This window comes from Agelaius tricolor, unplaced genomic scaffold (assembly GCF_023055355.1).
Source record: "Agelaius tricolor isolate 1412-34295 unplaced genomic scaffold, bAgeTri1.0.p SCAF_14, whole genome shotgun sequence".
Classification (NCBI taxonomy): domain Eukaryota; kingdom Metazoa; phylum Chordata; class Aves; order Passeriformes; family Icteridae; genus Agelaius; species Agelaius tricolor.
Window position 1 is genome coordinate 12288358 of NW_027269274.1, and position 13166 is coordinate 12301523.

The 13166-nt window shown below is 41.0% G+C and overlaps 1 protein-coding gene across 1 annotated transcript; it reads left to right on the forward strand.

Moving 5' to 3' along the window:
* The first annotated feature begins 986 nt into the window (after positions 1 to 986).
* On the forward strand, positions 987 to 11715 carry ARF4 (ARF GTPase 4). Its single transcript, XM_071439761.1, has 6 exons — positions 987 to 1291; positions 7314 to 7394; positions 7882 to 7991; positions 9162 to 9233; positions 9748 to 9873; positions 10763 to 11715. The coding sequence occupies exons 1-6, from the start codon at positions 1225 to 1227 to the stop codon at positions 10847 to 10849; spliced, it is 543 nt and encodes a 180-aa protein (XP_071295862.1). The 5' UTR covers positions 987 to 1224; the 3' UTR covers positions 10850 to 11715.
* Positions 11716 to 13166: the final 1451 nt, after the last annotated feature.

A 13166-nucleotide genomic window follows, 5' to 3' on the forward strand; every position in this document is an offset into this window, starting at 1 on the left:
TTTTATTAAAATATAACTTTCCACCAGGTTAATTTACACCAGGTTTTGGGTTCAGAAGAACATCATTTAGAATTAGAATAAGGTTTTCAACATGATACCTAAGAGCAGTTGAGGATGCCCCATCCCTGGAGGTGTGGGTTGGACAGGGCACTGAGTACCTCATCTAGTGGAAGGTGCTTCTCCGTGGCAGGGAGGTGGAATAAGATGATCCAGCCCTTCCTACCCAAACCATTTTATGATTTTATGAGAAGAACAGCCTCAATTATCTGGCTTAGTAGCCAGATGTTAGGATCTGGTTCAGGACTATCGAAATAAAGATAATTAAGGATGTTTTTCTTTAGTAAAGGCCAAGTAAATCCCTTCTGTTCATAGAACGTTGCCCCTGGCTTGGCTCGGTTTTACTCTGCTCTTACGTGCCCGTGTCTGGCGCTCCCTGCCCGTGAACCGAGAGTGCTTCGGTGCCACCCCCGTGCTGCAGCGGGGGGCCTCTGGGGCGGGTCAGGGCGGGGTCCTGCTGGGCCCGGGATGCCTAAAAATTACTGTAGTAGTGGCGCTATATTTATATATATGTACAATTAATAATAGCCGTTTGTTTCGGTTTGGGTTTCTAAAGTTTGTGGGGGGTTGGTTTTGGTTTTTTCTTTATTAAATGACCTTGTCATTGGGGTGCATTTGGAGCCTCTCCGAGGATCGGTTTCACTCATCTGTCTCTGCATGCTGGGAGCGGACCCTGTTGCCGTCCCCGCCGGCGGCTCCGAGCGAAGCGTTACCGGGGCTGCCACCTGTCCGCCGGCCAGGGCGGGGCCGCCGCAACCGGCGTGCTCCGCGCGACCCGGAAGCTGCGTGGGGCTGGCGGGCGCGCCCGCCTACATCCCCCGTGGTGCCCCGCAGCGATGGCAAATGAGCGCGAGTCGCAGAGCTGCGCGGCGCATGCCGGGAGCCGTAGTCCCCGCCGCGCCGCGGCCGTGTGGCGGAGGGCGGTGCCGCGGCCGGGGGATGTGGCGAGCGTGACGTGATCGTGTCCGCGTTGGAGCCGGGGCGGCCGCGGCGAGCGTGACGTGGCAGAGACCGAGCGAGGTCCCCGGTCACAGAGCACCCGCCGCCGCTGCCGGGCTCGCCTCGCGCGCGGAGAGATCCGTGCGCGTACACCGGCCGGGCCGCGCTCCCTCCTGCCCTCCTTCCCTCAGCGCTCCCCCGCCGCCGCCCAGCGCCGCCGGAGCCGCCATGGGCCTCACCATCTCCTCGCTTTTCTCGCGCCTCTTCGGCAAGAAGCAGATGCGCATCCTTATGGGTGAGGGCCACCGCAGAGCCCGGACCGTCTGGGGCCGCGCAGCCGAGTCCCGCCGGAGGGGGGAGGGGAGGCCGCGGGACGGGCCGCGGGTCACGGCGGGGGAATCGCCCTGTCCCGGACTGCGGGGCGCGGACACCGCGCTCTGCCCGTCCCATGGGCTGGGGGGGGGGGCGCTGGGAGAGCGGCGGGGAGCGGAGGGGGCGAGCATCCGGCTGTATTTGCCCTTCCTTTTCTCCCGCCGTGTGCCCGTTCCCCTCCCTGCCTCGCCCGCCGCTCCCCGGTCCCGCCGGTCCCGGCGAGGCCGAGCCCCGTTCCCGCACCTGGAACAAAGCTGGGATTGCGGCCGGGCAGGGCCGCTGTCCCTGGGCCGGGCGCCCAGCGAGCCCCGCGGCCCGGCCGTGCCCTCCTGCCCCGGCACTGCGGCTCCGCGAGCTGGATGTGACAAAGCCTGGTGTGTGCAACAGCAGGGGCGTGAGGACTGCCGTATAATGGCCGATTTTCGGCAGCTGTAGGGAGCTGTAGTTCTGTATCCTGGCTCTCGTGAAAGGGCGTTTCGGTACAGCCTCCGTGGGCATTAGTTTTGTGCCTCGTGTACAAACCGATAAAACCCTCTAGGCAGCTCTTGCCGTGCTTGCTTAGTTTTACTGTCTCCCCCGATAATTATTTATTTTTAATATCCATTTATTTTAAAATTATCTGTTCTCTTGATACGGACGGTGTAGGAGTTGAAGCCAGTGGCTCTTGAAGATTCTCACTTTCAGATTATAGTTCAAAAGGTCAAAGCCAGCACATACTGCATTGGTATTTCCTCCTCCGCTTCGAGTTCTTCCCTGCCTTCTTCCACCCACCTACCCACCCCTGTAAGCTTTATGTACAAACAGTTATTAGCCTCTAATTTTTTCTCAGATTCTGTTACTAAAGTGTATGGAATTTGGTTCATGGTCGTTGCCTGAAGTAGCTTGTCCTAAGGAACTGAATAAAGTGCTCATTTGGATATAGCCAGCAAGGAGAGCGGGCTCTAACTGAAACTTCCTGGCACACACCCATCCTTAGTGCTGCCTGGATATGCACAGCAGATGCAGTAGTGCAGCTTTTAAAAATGATCATCTTTCAAGTTCTCCATATATTTTGTGATGGTAAAGTTTGTTATTGCTTACCCAGTAATTTTTATTGTATCTTAACTGTTTGAAATTAGAGACTCTTCGTCCATTTCAAAATAATCTGAGTCATTTTAGTCTTCAAGACAACTTAGTACATGTGTTGGTTTCAAGGAGGTGATTTGGTTGTCTCCCTAAGAGCCAGACTCTTCATATGACTCTTAATGAATGAAGTCAAGTCTCCAAGTGAGCTTGATTGTAGGATATAGGATGAGACAGAGTCTGTGGTATTTGTAGTTCTGTTACTTTTCACAAAGTACTGAAAACAGGAAAGTGATGTCATGCAGATCTAAATTGTTTGCAGGGCTCTTCATTGGTAGGAAATCAGGTTGAATTTAGGTTAGAGATGGCTTTGGAAGGTGCATTTTCTAGCAGTTGGTTCAAATGAATTTATTTTTGTATTTATTAAAATTTTTTATTTTCAGGCCTTGTATTAAAATGCCGGGCTGGATCAGGGCACAGGACAGCACTGTATTTGTTAGGTATTATAGGAGAGTAGAACTCAGGGTGTGTTGTGGTGAGAGTCTGTTATAGGACATAAACTGGATGTTTAGAGCAGAATGTTACACTGAATATGACCTAATTTGTCTATAACTGTAACACTAAAACTAATCTCTTCATAGCATTCTGCATCATCTATCAGCACTCTGAGCAGAGGTGTCTGAATGAATACTGGGATAGAATTAAAACTTTTCCTTAAGGTTATAATGTTCAGTGTATGGTTTGAAAATGGGGCTCTACAAGGTCAGACATTTAAGTTTCCATATGTAGAATACCGATTAAGAAATAGTTTTATGGGGTAAAGTAGTTAGGGGAAAAATACTATGTGAGTTGATACCAACAGACAATTAATTTATAGTTATAACTTCCTTTTCACAGCTTTCTTCTGTTTCTGCAGATTGAAGACTAATTAGAATTAATTTAGCTCCTAAAACAGACTTTGTGTTATTGAGTTCTGCAGAATTTGAGTATTTCTCATCAGGGACTATTACCAACAGCACTCACTTATTTTTTATGTTCTCAAATTCTGTTTATGATATGAAGTGTATATTGAATGTTATACTGTTACTGAAACTTTGGGGTTTTTTTTTAATGTACTAGTTTAAATAAGTATTTTTCAAAAATATTAAGTTACTATTTGAAAGAAATGCATGAAAAGAAGATTCACTCTTTTTTTTTTTTTTTGTAAATAGGCATAACATGAGGGAAAAGAAAGGACTGTGGGATAGGGCTGAATGTCTGAAAGTCAGATTCAGCAACTGAGGCATTAAGAGTAGAAAGGCTGAGTCCTAACCCTCCATGTACCTGTCTGTGAAACTCTTCAGTGATGGGTTTTTGTCCTTGGGAGAAAAGATACCCATTCATTGTGCACCTTTCAGTATCATAATTGAGTGTTCTGTGTCTTGGTGTAATTGTGCAAGTGTTAACTGATATAGTAACTACTCAGGAGCTTCAAATACAAAGGTAATTATTAAATACATTGGGTGGAAAATGTGAGATTCTTTGGAAATTGTGTCACTGCAACAGATCATAATAATTTAGCTGGTTTTTTGTTTGGGCAGGTGTTGTTTTAGGCAGCTGTTGGTTTGCATGCTGTCGGCTTTCTGTAGTTTTTATGAAGTTTTGTGCTGTGATAACAGAGGCAGCCACCAGTGATATTCAGCCACCAGTGATGAGAGTAGGAAGTTGGTTAATGAAGGATGTGATGTGGTCAGGGATGATGTACCCAGGCACAAGTGAACTAGAAGCTTGAGATTTAGAAAAACAACTGACAGGCTGTGAATAAAACACTCTTCAAGAGGAGTAAAGGGCTTAGAACCACAGCTGCTTTCAGCAGCACCTGAAAGCATTGTAGATATTTTTCTCCAGCTAGAGGAAGAGGATGTTTGATTCAGTTTAAGGTGAATGGTTGCAAGTACAGGTCTGCATTTCCCGTTTGTACTTCATTGTAATCTTGGTGCTTTGCAGTACAATTGCTTAACCTTACACCCCTCATTGAGAGTCTTACACCTTGGTCTTGACAATGGTCAGTCAGGCAGTAGAACCAGTGAAAATGTGGAATTGGGAATTTACTTAGTTTGGGGATTTAAAATGTGACTTTCAGTCTTGGTGAAGCTTATGTTGTGGGAGTAGCTCATAGGTTTACATTTAGTGCAAATGTAAACCTGTTTATTCTTGGATTACTAAAAGCAGTAGTTACACTTCCTACCAGAAGATTAAATGTGATTTAATGCTCTGAAATTTTTTTAAATTACAGATTGGAGTAAGAAATATGAATGGAGGCAATGCTTTTTATGACTTGCTTCTTTAGACTTCATAACATTTGCAGTTTGCCCAAAAGAAGAGAGTTTTGCAAATAAGGTCACGGGGATTTGTGTAAGGTCCTTCCCTCAGTTAAGCTTCTGCCTCAAGTGTGAAATCAGAAGAAGAAAACACGTTCCCATAGCCCTGTAACTCAGCCTGCCTCGGTGCAAAGTCCAACAGCTTAACCAAGAGCTGTGGGTAAGAGTGGATTGAAGCAAAGTCTGGGCTTTGTGCTTGCACAGGCACTGCAGCCTTCTGCCAGCACCACTGAGGTGCACGAGGGTAGAGTGGGTACCTGGGGCAATATTTTTGTAATGTGGCAAGTAGTTTAAAATTCTCTACTAGTTTCTAATTTCTTAACTCTGAGTCATGTCTTCAAATAGATCTCGATACCTTGTGTACATTCTTTGGAATGAGATTAGCTTTTTTCTTTGTCTTCATCTGTGTTGTTAGTGTAAACCTCAAATACACTTGAGCAGTTTGTATAGACAGTGGCATCTTTCTTACATTGGTAATTTTAACAGGTCTTGTCAGTGTTTGTTATATTAATAACAGAGTAATTTTTTTGGTGGGGAGCAATAAGAGAAGAGTTTTGAGTTGTAGTTGTAACTCTAATTGGTTCACTAAATTATCTTATTATTATTTACTGGTAAAAACCCTATCATATCATTTACAGGCATTAAATGTACTTAAGAAGGTCTACATGTCCTACAAGTGCTTTCTTGAGGTTGAGCTTTATGAAAGTAGTGTTGGGTTTCAAGCACTGTGCTGTTTAAAACATTGGTTTTCAGCATAGGTGCAGTATTTGAGCTTTCTGAAGTCAGCTTAGAGGGTTTTATAAAGTGACCTGACACTTAACTGGTGTGGGGAAAATTGTGGCATTTACAAGTTTCATGACTTGCAAGTTCTTGTGTAATTTCTGCTGCACTGTGACATTTTTTTCACGTTTGTATGTGGTTTTGAAGGAGATCAACACTTAAACAATAGCAAACTCAAACCCCTTTCATTTCATTTGGAGCAAATTTAGAGTCAAGGAACTTTGGTTTTGATGGTTGATTTCCACCCCACACCCTTTCTTTCATGCTGTCATGACATTAAGAATTAAAACAACTTTTTTTTTTTTTTAGCATGCAGTGACATTCCCAAAGAAGCTGCATTGGCATGTTTAATCTTATGCACACTATTAGAATATAGGACAATTATAGATAGGGTTTTTTAAATTAGTTTGCTGCAAGAGCAGTTTGTGTCTTGAGAAAAAGGAGGTTTTTCCGGAGTTTGGTTTCATTCTGAATGAGCAGGTAATTTTGAATCCCCCGTTTTTTCTAATGCTAAGGAAGCAGTTGTATTATTAATAGGCAAGTCACCAAACCACTTAAAGCTTAATATATTGCAGTTGCAGAGTAGGAAGTGAACTCAGAATGCTCAATAATGTGTGTTATCCTTATAAAATGAGGATAGCCTTTGGTTTCTTGCAAAAGCATTAATTAACTCTTTTGATGGGAGATATTTTTGCTTGGGCAAATGTTACTGACAAAAGAGACATTTTGTGCTGTGGTGTTTAGTACCTGCTGTTTCTGGAGGTTCTTGTGTGTTAGGTATTGGGTTCTAATTGAAAGAATTCTATTTTGACTTACATTTATGTGTTCCAAAATGCTTAACAATAAGCAGTTTCACAAACAGTTTTAGAAGATGACAGTGTATGCTTGCAGTATTGGTGATATGTCTAAAAAATGTCTTTTAGGCTTCATTTTATTTTATTTCTGAAGTGTCCCATATTTACCACATAGCATACAATGAAAAACAGCAAGCTTAGGTTTGGTTTAGAAACAGAACAGCAAATTTAAGTGCAGAAGGTCTTCTGTAATGACCAACAGTCATTTTAGGAGGAGACTCCTAATGGAAGCATCCCAGTGGATCTCACTGTATGGAAATGATATTCTGATGAATACCTACAGCCCTTGTGGGAGATGTGGAGGGATGACGAGCACTACCTGCTGTTTGTGGTTTTTTCAGTGCTAAAGAAATGTTTCAGCAAAGGGAGGAGAGGCTGGAATAAGGGACAAGAAGTGTCTTTTGTGTGTAGTGCCAGCTTGGGTTGGTCCAGGAGTGCCTGTGAAGCTGAGCTTTGCAAGAGGTTGAGTAAGGGAGGCCTTCCCCAGCTTAGTGAAGTAACAAATGTGTGATCACTTAGAAACTGTGTGCTGCTTGTAGATTGTTGCCAGGCTTTTAAAATCTTCCTGATTTACACAGAAGAAACTTTCAACGTGAATGATAAAGCTTAATTAACACAAATACTAAGGAAGATGACTTGAAACTTGTGAGCCTGTAGGTTGTGAATGGAGGCATCTTATTGAGCTTGTTTTCTTCATGACTTGTTCTCTCTCTGCTGGGTAGAGGAGATGGGGAAGAACATACAGTAGTTTCTCAGAAATGAGTTACCAGTGTTTAAAAGCTGCTCTCAGCAAAAACCCCCTAATTCTCTGCATGTAAAATGGCATGCCTTTAAATCAGCAGGTTGTAGTTCAGTTTGTGAACTAAAGCAAGTTTTCTCTTCCTTCTAGTTGGTTTGGATGCTGCTGGTAAGACAACCATTCTTTACAAACTGAAACTAGGAGAAATTGTCACCACAATTCCCACTATTGGTAAGATCACCAGTTCTTATATCTTTATTCTTGTTATTCTAAACCTGACAGGCCTCTGAAGAGTGCAGGGATTTGCTGTCTTTGTAGTAGAAAAAGAATCAAGACAAACATGCCTGGTAGTGCCATACCATAACTGTGTCAGACCAAAGAGACATCCAGACCAGAATCCAGCTACTCACCATGGCCAGTATGGCCAGTCTGCCCAGGAGGACAGGAACCAAATCAATAGCACCACTTCCTCCAAACACCTTGAGTCTCACAGTTTGGCTGAAAGATTTGCTCAGCCACTTGGACTTGGATTTAAGTGATTCATGTTTTTTCCCCCTTCAATCCATCTTCTTCTTGATTTATCAGTTCAGTATTGATAAGCCATTTATACATATTTGGGAAAAGTGTACCTTAGGAAGTATCTATGTTTAACATGGTCAGAATTATGTTTTAACAGTAGAATTAACTATTTCTAATTACTGAACTCCTTCATTTTTAGGTTTTAATGTGGAGACGGTAGAATATAAAAACATTTGTTTCACAGTCTGGGATGTTGGTGGTCAAGATAAAATTAGACCTCTTTGGAGGCATTATTTCCAAAACACACAGGTAAGAGTGCTCAGATGGCAATAAAGACCTACTTTGTATAGCCTCAATGTGTTTTGTAGAGTACATATGGAAAGTTGTTTCCTTTCTTTCAGAAAGGCTCTGCACTACTTCCTGCAGCTTCTGAGGGTACCCAGATTTTATTCTAGTTGAAGCTAGTTTGTTCCCCGAAGGTTTCAAACCTAGTTGTGAGTGTAGCCTCTCAATGATCAAGTACTTTAGGATCTACCAGTGTTCTGTAATGTGCCAGAGCAACTGGTTTGTTGTGAGGAACTCTTAAAATATATGTTTTTATGTAAATATAAAATATGTAAAATTATGTAAAACTTAAAATATGTGGTTTTAGTAAGCTGAGCATCTAAAATATGGTAAAAGATCTTGTTAGCAGTTGATTGAAAAGTGCTAGCTTCACAATGATGTGACTCCCATCAGTTTTTGGGACGTTAATGTGATACCTTTGGTTGACAAGTCATGAGGTAAGTTGCTTATTAGTTTCAGAAAACTTCTGCAGTGAGTTTGTTTTGGGGGTTTTTTTTGTTGAATATAGAATTGTTTCCATATTTGTGTGCAGCATGATGCATATGATTGGTTCACAAAAATATATAGAGGTCTGGATTGACAAAAGGGACCTTGCACCACCATAGTGTTGTCAATAGAGCAATACTTATTTTCAGTTCCTCATTACTGTCCTGTTACTAAATACTCCTGAAAGATACTTCTCTTTCCTTGAAGAGCATGATAAAAGCAAGGTTTTCAGACTGAACAGTTAAGAGCAAATTGTGTAAGAGCACTTGAATAACAGAGATGCCATTAGAAGTACTGCTTGATACAAACTTTTTTAAACAAATTCAGGCATTACTTTAAGGGTGTGGGCTTTTTCAGGTAAATATGAGATGGTGAAGCACTTGTGATTTTCAATACAGTGAGTGAAAGGGGAGGGGGAAGAGTTAGTTTATGTAATTTTGCTGCATTTTTTTCCCCTAACTTTATTTTGAAGTTGAGACTTAGGTAGTTGTTCAGACACACATCATGCATTGCTTAAACAGAAATTTCTGTTAAATTTGTTCCCTTTCTTAGGTAAGCAATCACAACATTCAATATGAGTATTTTGGTGGTTTAAGAATAATGCTGCACATTTACACTTTTTTTTCAAATCTGCTTAACTTTCTATAGGGCCTCATTTTTGTGGTAGACAGCAATGACAGAGAGAGAATCCAGGAAGCAGCAGAAGAGCTGCAGAAAATGGTAAATATCAATATATTCTGAGGTATAATTGTTAGACTGACTTGTTCTATTTTTGCATGTTTGTCAGGTTCCCTAAGAGATTTAGGATTTTACAGTTTTAGGGAGTCTGTACAGTGCATATTGTATTCAGCTGGTAATTCTGGGTCACATAGTGCACTGAGTTGTAATTTCCACTCTGTAGAGGACCAATAATGTGTCTGAAGCTTTCATTCATGAAGCCTTGATAGGAATGCAGTGGGAAAACAATTTTGGAAGAACAGATTTGTGCTAGAAAATATTTCATCAGTAAGGTGCCCATAAATTTAAACTTTTTAAATTGAAAGGTGACTTCCTTAATTGCAGGAGTTCTGTTGTATACTAGTTAAATTTCATTCAATACTTACTAGTGACTTCAGGAAGAAGAAAGAAAACGTTTACAACCCTTAAATCAGTATTTAGATTTTTTTAGTGTTTGTTGAAGTAACTGACTTACTTAACTGATGCAATTTAATAACATGCCTGTTTTTTCTGTTAGCTCCAGGAGGATGAGCTGCGAGATGCAGTGCTGCTTCTGTTTGCAAACAAACAGGATCTGCCCAACGCCATGGCAATCAGTGAAATGACAGATAAACTAGGCCTTCAGTCTCTGCGTAACAGAACTGTAAGTGCTCAGCTTTCTCACTGCTCAACTCTTTTCTCCCTCTGTTCTTTATCATAAATGTAAAGTTCCTCTGAGGGAAAGGGTAGTTTTCACCTCTTTCTGTAGACAGATGCACACACCTGCTGTTAAACTTCATAATGCATAATTCAGGTCCTTGTTCAAAATAAGTGATTTAGAAGTATAATCCAGTGTGTTCAGCTGTTAAAGGTGTTTTATTTCTCACTTTTTTCTGAAAACATACAAACACTTCAGTCTGTCATTGAAATGCAGACATCCAGCATTTCATGAAATATGTGATGGGATTTCCTGTTTTCTCAGTCCTCTGGGAGAGCAAATGCATTCTGCATTCCCACCTCCAGGAGGAAATTACGTAGCTTCTAAAACATTAGATTTCCTCTGCTCAAGTTTTAGAGGCACAGGTTTGCTTCACATGAACCATCCCCCCTTTTGTAATCCGAGTGTCTGTGTTGGCACACTAAGATCCTGACCAGAGAGGCTGTTTCAGAGGTCCATTCATGTAGATAATTCCATGTTCACTTCCCAAAGAGCAGTCTTTCAGAGACAAGAAGTGGTTTTCAGGATGTCAACCAAATACAAGTTCTGTATTTGTTTCTTGATGCCTTAAGCTATGTTGTAGCCTTTACTAGGCCAGCATTTGAATTTCTGGATAATGTCTGAATCTCCTCTACACTACATGTACTTCTCAAAATTTTTAAAATTCCATTTGTTCAATCTTGATTCTACATACAGCACAAAACAGTCTTTAAAGAGCACTGGTATAACACACACACACACAATTCTAACAACACTAAAGAGTGTCACACACTGTCATAACTTAGCTTGCATTTTGTCGGTATTTAAATGGAATTTTTGTGTTCTACATTAACAGTGGTATGTCCAGGCTACCTGTGCTACGCAAGGAACTGGTCTGTATGAGGGACTTGACTGGCTGTCAAATGAACTCTCAAAACGCTAATTCCAACTGGATGACTCTTTCACCAGGGACATGTTTGATATAAGTGGTCTAGGCTTGTTACAACAAAATTAGTTTGCATCTTGGTTATTACAGTATCTGGAACTGATATTTGGGCAGGATATTACAGCGTTTCAACTTGTTTCGTTGCCAATTTATTGTTTACCGAGCTACATGTTGCAAAGGTAGCAATATGCTTGGGTAAAAATCTCCTTAACTTGGAAAAAGTGTATCTTCTGATTTTATTCCCCTTGTTAGCCTAAATGCCTGAATATAGTTATTGTGACATCTTTAAGATCTGTTTTGAATACTCTTTGAGCCCCAATAAATTAATGTTTTAATTTTTTTCTCCCTGCTACTCTTAGTTTACTGATGCCCTGTTTCATTCCTCAGACAGTCTGCTGATTTAAAAATGTAGCATTCCGTATGTATTTATTTCTCTCCCTTGCCAAAAAGATTTCCTAATTCTGCTTGTTCCAAGCCAAGGAAATGCTCTAAAACACTATACAAATCTACTGCACTGAGGAACATTTTATTAATCCTTGGGTTCTGTCAGCCCAACTTGCCTTTGTGTGAATTGGATTTGATGGGTAGAATAGTTCTGTGCTGGTTGCGAAGAGCTCATGTTGAGGTTGTTTTTAATATTCAGCAGATTGTCTTCCTTTATATTGTATCTTTTTTTTATGTTGCATGTTGCTTTTTGGTATCAGCCTGACTATTTTTGCCCAGTGTATAATAGTTCTGCTGAAGTTTTACTGTTTGTTGGTGAACATATCTTCATAAGGAAATTTTGGAAAATTCATCAAACTCAATGGATTTGTTTCTTCATAACCCACTTGGAATTATTCCTAATAAAATGATAAAATGTATAGTTCTGTGTATTCTCTTCTTGATTCCTGAAATAGTTGAATGCAAATTATCATTTATTCTTTCTCCATATAATGAACTTTCCTGCTGCTTGAATATGAGCACCAGTCTCAAATTTTCACTTGTTTGGAGCTGTGTAGAGTGGGACATGGAAGGGAGGCAACCAAGTTGTATACAGTGCAGTAGAGTAGCTGTCATTGGGGCTTACATAATTCTGTAATGTCTTTTGAAGTTGTAAATCTAAAATTCCTTTCAAGATGTCCAGATATGAAAATACTAACAGTTAAAAAATTGTAATAAAACAAATTTGAACTGCCTGAAAAGCATGCATGTCTGTTTCATAGTTTTATCTACATGTCAAAACCTACATGGGTCCCAGCAGGAGAGTCACATGTTCTGTTGGTGGCTAGCTGGGAATGTAACCTGAGTGCTTTTACAGGGATATAGCAAATATTATAATAATGCTGAGAATCACCCCCCAAAAATCATCTCTACACAACTGCTGCTGGCTATTTTCATATTTCTGTCCCCTTACACCTTTGTAGTCTAAAAGGCATAAATTAATATGTGTTTTGAGGCTGCTACTAATGGGTAGTTTAGAATCTATTTTTCTGTTGCCTGTCTGCTGTATAGAAGCAAATACTGTTCAACCCTCCCACTAAAATGTGCTGTCCTATTGATTGTATGTCTTTAGGAACCCAAAGTATGATTCTGTTGCAGTTTCAGGCTAAGTGCTTCTCATTTTCCACCCAGGTCTGGTTACCCTTGCTACAAGAAATCCCAGTGACAAGGTCTGGTAAACTCAAGCTAGTTTTGGTTCAGAACACCTTCCTGGGCAGCTTCTGCTGTAAATGAGGTTTAAGTTCTTAAGAGGTGCTGTTACTGTGAGCACAGGTAAGCAGGGAGCATCCCAGAGTTTTTGAATACAGTCCTTAAATGTCTTCAATGTTTAATGGAAACCCAGGAGACAGTGTAAGGTGAGAAGGGTTTTGCCTGCACCTTTAATGAATTGCTAATCACTTATTAACCAAAGCTGATATACCCATCCATTTGATCAGTAGCTGCTGATGTGCACATTTCTAGCCATGCAGTTCCTTGAATTAAACCTTAGAAGATACACCTTGTTCAGAAGAGACAGCTTGTCTCTAATACAAGCTGGTTTTTGTTGTCCCAGTACATTAAAATAAACAATGCTTGTTACACAGTTAGAGGCACTCTTTAAATGAAACAGTAGATACTTAAATTAGGCCTATTACCATGAAGGAAACATTCTGCTTGGTAGAGATTTAATTATTTAAATGAGTAACTATTCAGGTTTAGGTGAGCTCTGAGCCACTATTCTTTTCATTTGCAGCATGTATATACAAAGTTCATATTTCTGAGTCATCATGCTTGGGTTTTTGTATCAGTAGGTGTAATTCTACTCTAAAATGAATAATTTCTCAAAGTCAGA

Excerpts from the sequence above, each read along its gene's own strand:
- ARF4 (XM_071439761.1), top strand. The coding sequence starts at position 1,225 with ATGGGCCTCACCATCTCCTCGCTTTTCTCGCGCCTCTTCGGCAAGAAG. Across the intron at positions 9,234-9,747 it reads CAGAAGAGCTGCAGAAAATG|CTCCAGGAGGATGAGCTGCG; the intron begins GTAAATATCAAT and ends TTTTTCTGTTAG. Across the intron at positions 9,874-10,762 it reads AGTCTCTGCGTAACAGAACT|TGGTATGTCCAGGCTACCTG; the intron begins GTAAGTGCTCAG and ends CTACATTAACAG.